This window comes from Nanorana parkeri, unplaced genomic scaffold (assembly GCF_000935625.1).
Source record: "Nanorana parkeri isolate BGI_ZX_2015 unplaced genomic scaffold, ASM93562v1 scaffold767, whole genome shotgun sequence".
Classification (NCBI taxonomy): Eukaryota; Metazoa; Chordata; class Amphibia; order Anura; family Dicroglossidae; genus Nanorana; species Nanorana parkeri.
In genome coordinates, this window is record NW_017307035.1 from 487,306 (window position 1) to 497,311 (window position 10,006).

The following is a 10,006-nucleotide window of genomic DNA, read 5'->3' on the forward strand; positions in this document are numbered from 1 at the left end:
AACATAACCACCCCGATCTAGATATCAATACCCTCAGCCGCCTGTGATATGGTCAAATGAGTTGAGGGGGGACCACATACGGGAGCAACTGGTCGAGACCTGTGGATATGTGGAACAATCCCGAAACTATTCACCGAGGAAGACCGACCGATGGACTCCTTCCCTGATTCCCTTCCTTCTTTCCCCTCCCCCTTTTTCATTTTTACTTTATGCCGCAATGATATTTGTACATCGTATTTGCACTGACATTTATGGAATTCATTATACTGCCTTTGTGGCCTATTGTGGCCGGTGAATACTATGTAAACTGCTGATTGTTTCATTTTTGAAAACCCAATAAATACTTGGTTATAAAATAATCATTTTTATGTAGCAATAGTGCTAATTTTGCTATCCCAGTGATTTTTTTTTTATCTTTGCTCCAATGTAATACTCATATTTCCACTGGTTCATATGCTTAACATACACTGATTGAATGTAAATGAATTAATTAAAGTGGGCCTAGACTCAGGAGCACCATTACAGGATTAATGTTCACTCCTGTACAAGTGGTAAAGCTTGTTAGTGTAGCTTCACTCATGGCAGCCCATGTTCACTTAAGATAAACATGCCTATTGGTAATTGGTTGCCCCCAGGATTTATTACATGATGCTTTACTCTCAGGCCAGGTCGCACAAAAGGCAGAGCAAAAGTAGAACAACAATACCTGTTGTTCAGGAAGATACTGATGTTAGAAGGGGATGGTGAGACTAGCTCTGAAATGTCATGAGAGGGATGTGGCAAGATGTCAATCCAGGCAGAGGGCAGATATGTGGTCAATAAACAGGCACGGGCAAGAGACAGGGTCAATAAGCAGGCAATGGCAATTCCTGGAGGCAGGCAAGAGATGTGCTCAGTAAACAGGAAAGGATCAGATAACAGGGCAGGTCAAGATTAAGGTCAAATAATGGCAGCTACTTAGGTATGTGAAGAAACCTATCACAAGCCCCAGGTGCAGGGTTTGTTAGGTTTAAATCAGGCACCTACAGAGCACACAGGCCAATAGAAGACAAGCTGGAAGGACTGAGCTGTAGGGGTGTTGCTTGGCAATAAGACACCTGGAGGCTGGACTGTGGGCATGTTGCAAGGATACAAGCCACTGGCCAATGTGGAACAATGAGGAGGAGCAAGAGGTGCGGCTACATTGCCCTTGCAACAGAACACAGAACGGCATAGCCACCTGAGTCATCAGGAAGAGAGTGGCACAGCTGCCTGAGTCATCAGAGAAGTGTCATGATGAGGACCAATTGGTGTGGGATGCAGTGGGAAGGACCTGGGATGTCAGCACAAGATACGTTCTTACACCTTTAAACAGAGCAACATAAGTCAGTTGACATACAGTACCCTTACAGTAGGCATTCTGCAGCTGCTTTTTTATGTAAGCGTACTCTTTCATTCACCATAGTGGTGGAAATGCAAGCTATCACAAAACAGGTTTTCATGTTCCTAGACATCACTCCCTGTTGACACCATTATTGTAATCCAGTGATTAGAAGTGAGTGAGGTATGGGAATATTTGATGGTGTCAAAATCATTATAGGCACCACAGAGGCTAGAACATCAATGGAAACCTAGGTAATATTACAAGTGCAGTCATGCTCTGCTTCTAAACTGAGTCTTATGATAGACAAAAATTAGATTCCAAGTATGAGCCCTATTTAAAATATCTGCCTAAATAAAATGCTTTGTAAAAAGCTGACAGTACTAAAGTAAGCAAAATATTGTATTTCTTTTTAAACAGAGAGCTTTACAATCACTTTTTTGAAACAACAAACACAAAATGTTAAATTAATTTAGCCCACTTCTACTTAGAACTCCCAACAGAAGTATATAGTAAGTCAACTATATCATAAAAAAATCTGAAGTTTGTCTCTGACAGTAAATAATCAAAATGAAAAGAACTGTATAAGCATGGCTTGCATCCAAACTGGTCAAACAACATAACCCCAAAGCAATTTCAGCAAAACAGCAAGCCTTTTTTGTGAAAAGACACTTACTCATTATAAGATCCCTACTGGGCCATTAGTTCTCACTGTGGAAATTTAGGAAAACTTGGGGTGAGTTTCTGGCTTGGGTTTCAACATGCAACTATTATTACCAATATTATTAGTGTTTTTTTGTCATTGGGTCAGGTTTATGTTTACAAGAAGATACCCCTGATGCTAGAGCACTGGCCAGTAACTATACTCTTCATGTTCACCAGCTCTTCCGCTTGCAAATACAGAAACACAGAAATACAGAGCCCACCAACAGCATAGAGCACCAGGAGGCTTTGTTTGAATCAGCACTGTGAAACAGCCCAAAAGGCTTTGGCCCGTTCACGCTAGAGCAATTAGTCATACGCCATAAACCATAAAACTAAAACAAATTGTAACTTCAAATACTGTTCTCCCTATTATTTCAGCAGGAATTATATATGGGGAAAAAGTGTATATCATGCAGACATAATTGCTGTCATGTTCCTATGATTATCTGTTTCGGCATTTAAAATGACTGCTAATACAGTCTTTGTTACAAGTTAGATTAATAACAATTGTTTTATTTATAGGTTAAAAGTGTAAATCTGTCTGAGGGAGAGCACCTATCTATTCGAGGCATGAGCGAGGATGCACTCATAGTTCTGGCAAATGAAACTCTTCTGGTTGAAGGTCAGGTCATCCGAAGTCCCACTAATACTCTTTCGGTTTACTTCAAAACATTCCAGGATGATTCAATTGGAACCTTTCAGCTACATTACCAAGGTAAGTGTTAAAGCAACAACTGGTTACTTGTAGTAAACGAACAAGAGCATTGTTGACCAAAGACAGCCAAATGCCCTGTTTTATTTTATTTTAAATTTCACATCTCTGAAGGATTATGGATCCTTTGGCATCAGTGGCAAAAATCTAAATTGTATTAAAAGAGCAGTACCTAATCTATTGTATTAATGAGGAGACTAAAATACTGACTTGGATACCTAAATTTATAGGCAACTAAAGCAATATAACTAAAAAATAAATACAAATGAAACAGTATCTTATTTCTTTTTATAAAGACATCAAATCAAACATGATATTGTTTTAAAGCCTTGAAAAGCAAAAAACATGTTGTTTGTCAAAGCCTGACCATCTGTGTACATTCATGTCCTGTGTAGTGTTTTTTTAAATGTCTTATAGTAAGTGTGCTGTACATTCTCGTTAGCAAACACTACAAAGATTATTTAAAAAGTATATGCGAAGTATGGTGAAAGTACACAACATTATGCTTATGAATTAAAGCCTTACTCCAGGCACATTTTTCTTTGGGATGTGGATAGATTGGGAAGAGTCAAAAATTTTATTTTTGTTTTTTTATGTCCCTGTGACACAAAGACAAGAAATGTAGAGTGCGGTTCTCATCGGGACAAGAAGTTCTAACACTTCCCCACTGTACTAAAAATATTTGTTTCTGTTCCCGTTAGAGTTTTTTTTATTATGTCCTTGTCACAGTTCAGCTGCAGACTTGCTTTCCCAAGTTAGATGCCGAGCCCCCCAGGTTTGCGAATTAACCTGAATTCCTTGGAGTTTGCCCGTGTACCGACCTTTGGCTTGTCCCTGGAAATCCTTGTCCTCAGTCTGCCCTGAACTATGACTTGTCCCTGCTCATCCCAGTCTTCAGTCTGCCCTATCCTTTGGATTGTCCCTGGAAGTCCTAGTCATCTGCCTGTCCCTGGCCTTGGTTTTGTCCGTTGTATGTGTGTCTGCAACCTGTCCAGAATTCTGGCCTTGTCAACCATTCTTGGCTGTTAGGTGAGTTGGGTGAACCTAGGGATTGTGACCTGGGGTCAGCACGCAGCCAAGTCCATCTCCACCATCAGGAGCTCTGGTGAACACCGGCTGGCCCTTAGATTCCACATCCTGGGGGACCATATGCCACCTACCTAGCATTGCAGCACCCTGCCTAGTACATTGATCTACCAACCTATTCTATCGTCCACTGCCTCATTCCGTGGCCCTGCTCTGTTCCCTGCTTGTACTCCAGCTCAGGGAGTCGTCAGCCCACACTGCTCGCACCTTTCTCTCTAAGTGTCCCTGCTAGTGTAGTAGATAGGATCCAAAGACCAGATTCCAGTTCATACCCATGAGCCCCGATCAATGACATTCCTGTGCTGACAAGACGTGGGGGGTAATCTCCCCAACAGCAACAGTCAGTTATAAAAACCTGACAACAGCTCTAACTTTTCCCTTGAAAACAAAACAGATTGTTCTGGTGCTGAAATACTTTTTCCTTTTCACGGCAATGTAAAGACTGTTAGGCAGATGGGTCTTTCTAGATAAGCAACTTTTGAGTAGTTTTAAGCCATAAAAACTGCTAAAGGTTTGCTTAAAAAGGGTCGGGAGCTGTTACTACTGAATCAGTATTTTGGTAGCTCTTTCATCACTTAAGAAAGGTTTAGTGACATGGTGGTGAACTCTAAAGATGTGCAAGTGCCCATATTGGAGATACAATCTAAAACAGAGCCAAGACCTTTAAGACCTCCAAAACTTTGAAATACAGTACCTATGCGAAAGTGAATTGAATTGCTGTTGCACAATTCAACGTTAAAACTACAGCTATAGCAAGAAATGAAACTTGCCTACATAAAGATGCTACATGGGGTCAGCATCGAACATAGAGCTGGCAGAGAGGCAGTTCAGATGTTAACGTGCATTTAATGGCTTCTTGCCTGCTTTTATCTCTCCTCAGAACAAAACGAGCACGAAATGTCTACCCTCGCAGGGGTTGTCGAAACACAAAACAGCAACATAAATCTTTAGTCTCTGGCTGTTTGATCATTTCCCCCTCTCCGCCTGTTCCTAGCCTAGACTGAATCACACACTTATCTCTATTTTATCCATCAGGTGTACAGTACATAAGTGTGTCCAACCATTAACTCCTGGCTTACTGCATAACAGTCAGACAGCAGCAAGCCAACTCATCTACCTTAAAAAATATTAGATTCTGGGTGGGGTGACACATATATCCCATCCTGGACCATGCCCTTGGCCAGCTGGGGCCATCTGTTACAATTGTTTTCTGAATGAACTAGTTAGTACCAATAATAATCAGCATCCACAACCTGCTTTGATTAAAATGGTAACCTCCCTTGTGAAGAACTGTTTGTAAATTTATAAATGTACATAAAGTAGAACTAATGTTTTAACCACTCACAACAGCGGTGCAGAAGATGTTGGTTATACATAAATCAATAATTATTATTATTAATAATAATAATACATTTGCTATAAAATATAATGTAACCTTTCTAAACAATATCTGTTTTATTTATGGCATGTATAGTGATGTTTTTAAATGGTATTTCATTAAAAAAAAAGTTAATGCCCCAATAAAAAGAAAGATTACAAAAAAAACATTACAAAAACTGTTTGGTGTGATCAGTTATAGGTTTCTATTTCATGTATTTTATGTTACAGCACAAAAGCATTGGCAAAACTTAAAATAAAATTCCTTAAACACTGCTGCTTGCAAATAGATTAGGTGATAAATGTATAGAACAGCTTTGGGATGTTATCTAATATACAAAATCATAGGTTTTGGCAAAGTACCATATGGTTCTCTAAATGTACAAATAGTCAGTATTTTGTATAGCTTTGTAGAAATTACATCATGCTGTATTTATTTATTTCTTTTTTTAAGTTGTAAAAAAAAATCAGCTCGAGTCCCGTATTGCTATAGGCAAAAGCACCATTTTCTGTTGTCGATTTGATCACTGAGACCTTTATAATTTGAATGCATTACTATGTCTGTCCCTTTGCTTATATGTAACTGTATTTGTATTTCAAGTTTTCATGCTGAGCTGCAGTTTTCCCAGAAGGCCAGATTATGGTGATGTGACAGTCATCGATTTACATGCTGGAGGAACGGCACATTTTCATTGCTACATGGGATATGTGTTGGAGGGCTCCAGGAACCTTACATGTATCAATTCTTCAAAACCACGTTGGAGTGATAAAGAGCCCATCTGTCTAGGTAGGTCATGGAACACATATACTTTTAAAAGCAGCAACAAAGGTATGCCATGGGGGCAGGTAACTCCATGGCCTACACAATAACACAAGATTTTTTCCCAAGCATAGCATCAGAGTACACAAAAACTAGCCTCATAGCCTACAGTTCCATCTGTATATAATATAATTTGCCTGCCTTTTATACTCTCAAACAGCATGGCTCTCTATCTCACTTCCTCTGAAACAACATTGATATGCTAGAGGGGTGTGACTTCATGGTAAACCCTTGCAAATAAATATATATATATACATATATATATATATATAAAAAGATCTAATTAAAATACTTAAATAAATGGAAAATATTATCTGTTCGTAATACATTAATATGAATACAAATGAACCACTTTCAATTTCATCCATTTAATATTGGTCTATAAAAAGCGTCCTTTTATATCAGTTAATTAATTTAGTACCATTTTAGTCAATGGAAAATATGTGATGAACTGAGAAAAATTTACTAACTGGAACAAACTAGCAGATCCTTAGTACCAGCGCACCCACTAGTACCTCAAGAGAACACTTCTTGCCACTTTTTGCACATGCCTAACAAGAAGTAAAATAGCTTGGCAAAGCTTTTGTTCATATAACAAGTTCTGTCATTTTGTTAGCACTATTTATTTCAATCATCTACAAAAATAATACTCTTATATTTTATTGATAAAGTATAACTAAAAATAAGCATGCAAGCTGCAGCTTTACTATACTTATACAATTGTAGTTTTCTGTATTTAATCACATTGATGCTCATCTCCCACTACAAGTACACCTCTGTGCCATATGATGGAATGCCAATGTAATCAGTTTTTTCTTGCTACATCCTCATTTTCTTCTACTCTAACTGCTAGCATTGATTGAAGTCCAATATTTTAGTCAATTTGGTATTCTCCTGTTCAAAAACCAGAAACTGGCTCCTTTGATTACGTTCTCTACTCTTTGGGACTCAATAGTATAATTACTCAATGTAGGCGCTTTGCTGCCAGCTTCCCCAAACTGCTGCAACTATGCAAGAGATAAGACAGATAATGGGATGAGATCAGCCTCTCGCTGGCACTTAGTAAATAACAAAAAGTCCAACCCTGACCCCTTGATGGCAACCTACAGACTCAGTCAATTCTGTGAATAGAAGCAGCAGGGCCAGGAGGTTGTAAACACAGTATGAAGTCTAATCTGTTTAGGGACACTTTGCAGGAGAACTAAGAGATCAGTTTAAATAAACTCTGTTGCTTATACAATGTTAAAGAACAAAGCCATACTTTATAAAAGAAAAAAGTAAATACTTTTCCTGCTTCCAATGAATGAGTGTCCATATGGGGTTTTCTCGGCAGTGCTCAGTGGTTCTTCCATCAAACCTTAATGTCACTGCATGACAGAGTAGAACATATTAAAATTTCAGATAATTAGGATTTTCAGAAGGAGGACAACAATGGCAGCCTGTATAGTCCTCCCTGTCCAGGTTTCATTTAAAGTGCATTTACACTTATTTTGTAACCCCCTCCCAAAAATCCTAAATTCCCCTGTCTCATGCAGCAAGATATTAACTGCTTGAGATTTTAATCACCATCTCTTCTGTGTTGGACCCACACATGCACTTTCCAATCACCATTCAGTCCTATACAGAATTAGTCTAGAGCTCTTACTCCACAGTTCTCTATAAGACTGAAAGCACTAAAGTACTATAGGACTAAAGGGAAAGCTCTAGAGTACAAAGACATACTCCAGGGAGGTTACAAAATAAGTGTAACTGCAGTTAAAGCTTAATGCCATAAAGGCAGCCTATATCTGCCTGGCCTACAGCAGATATACATTAAATACTGTATGTATGTTTGAATCCTCCCACATCTAACAAAAACTAGCAAAGCAAATACACCAATTTGAATAAAGGGACTGTAATTAAATGAATTAAGCTGGCTTGCATATCAACTTTTTAATTGTCCAACTTCTTCAACTAAGCTGGAAAGGATTATGAAGCAGAAATAATTAAGTGATTACATATAAAACCATATCCTGAGTTAGGAAAAAGAACATGCAGTGACTGTGAAACCTGTCAGATTATGCTATTATGATTATTATTATTGTATCTAGAATGTGCCAGCATATTGCATGGAATATTCCATGACCTCTCCAGCTGCATGGACACCCTGTTTTCCAGTTATAGATAGAGGGAGTGTGAAAGTGGAGGGAGAAAGCTTGGAATCATGTTTTTTTTTCTTTTTGGTATTATAGAACTAATTATGGTTCATTATGCTATACCTTGAAAAAGGTTAATGAAGGGCTATTTCAACAGGCAAATACTGTATCTTTATTCAAACAGTGCCTACAATTAAAGGTGATTTTAAAAAAATGCAGCTTTGATTTGTCATGTAGAAACAATACCCCCCACACACACACACACACACACACACACACACACACTTACCACCACTTTAAATCAATGAAATTAGATGCAGGTGTTCCAGATTAGATGCCAATGATTAAAACATTCTCAGGGAGTATGCAACTGGTCTTATTTAACACTTAGTAACTGCATGTAGGGTCAGGTGTTCTCTTTGCTTTTGAAGTGTGTGGTGTCATTATGCCAAGATCAGAAGAGCACTCTAATGCCCTCAGAAAGAAGGTAGTGGATGCCCATGGGTCAGGTAAAGGATTTAAAAAAGATTGCCACATTACTTGAAACCAATCATTCTACTTTAAAGAAAGCAATCTACAAGAGCTCCAAGATTCCCCAAATGTACTTGCTGGATCTGCAGGTAACAGTTAACAGTCATTAAAGTGCATGCATTAACAATCAAAAAGGGGGAAAAAATAACCTGCATCTGTGGTGTTCCAGAAAAATGCTATTGCTGTCCAGAAAGAAAACTAGAAAGAAAACAAGACTACACTTTGCCATTGAACATATAGACAAAGACCAGGTCTTCGGGAACAAAGTGCTGTGGACAAAAGCAAAGATAGAGTTGTTTGGCCACAGTAACAGTAGACATGTCTGGCGCAAAGCACATTTTAGAAGAACCTCATACCAACTGTGAAGCATGGTTGTGGAAATGTTCTGATGTGGAGTTGCTTTCTGCTTCAGTCATCGAATCAACTAAGAATTGTGTATCGTATCAAAATGTGCTTGATGAGCAGCCATTAGTCTAAGAGCTGAAGTTAGCCTGGAAATTAATCTTTCAACACACTAATGATCCCAAGCAGACTAGCAAATTCACCAGGCAATAGCTAAAAAATAAGAAATAAGGTGTTATGAACTGCCCTAGTCAAAACCGATTTAAATTCTATCTGTCGGATTTAAAACAGACAGTTCATGCTAGGAAAAACACAAAGATCTTGCAACTGAAGGAATTTTACATGCAGCAGGGGTAAAATTTTCACTGAGGTGATGATTAAAAATAATTGAAAATGCAAATTTTCTTTGTGTTTTATATATAGGTATATCACCTTTATCTGTAGGCACTGAAAACCTAATATTTCCCTGTATAAAAAAGTGCAAAAAGTCAACCATTTGCATGTGGTGTACTTACTTTTTTACATGACTGTGTATACCTGTATGTGCAACCAGTGGTACCTGCATGCATGATTTAGGCCCCATTCACACCAGATCCCTAGCATGGCATTTATTAAATGGATTCTAATGCAAGGGGGCCAACAAATGAATGGGTGTGAATGGGGCCAGTTCACAGTGGTGCGCTGCATTGTGTTTGCAGTTTGCATGCGCTACTTTTTTCAATGCAACACATCAAGAATTAATGCTAATCCAACGCAAGGCAATACAGTCAAGTATGTCCACTTTGGACATGAAACAAACTTCACATAAAGATTGCCAAAAAGAAAAAAAATGCAAGGGAACGGAAGCAATTCAGAAGTTACAATACCAAGTCAATAGACCCTCTATTTCCCCTCTACCTTCCACTTTTGGTGTGAAAATATATTATATATATATATAT

The 10,006-nt window shown here is 38.4% G+C and overlaps 1 protein-coding gene across 2 annotated transcripts in view; it reads left to right on the forward strand.

The window, feature by feature from the left end:
• Positions 1-10,006, forward strand: part of SEZ6L (seizure related 6 homolog like) — a 309,976-nt gene that overhangs the window by 221,732 nt on the left and 78,238 nt on the right. For both annotated transcript variants that reach the window (XM_018564635.1, XM_018564634.1), the window contains 2 exons: positions 2,588-2,780; positions 5,842-6,027. In XM_018564635.1, the coding sequence (XP_018420137.1) occupies positions 2,588-2,780; positions 5,842-6,027 (379 nt within the window). The remainder of the gene's footprint in view (positions 1-2,587; positions 2,781-5,841; positions 6,028-10,006) is intronic.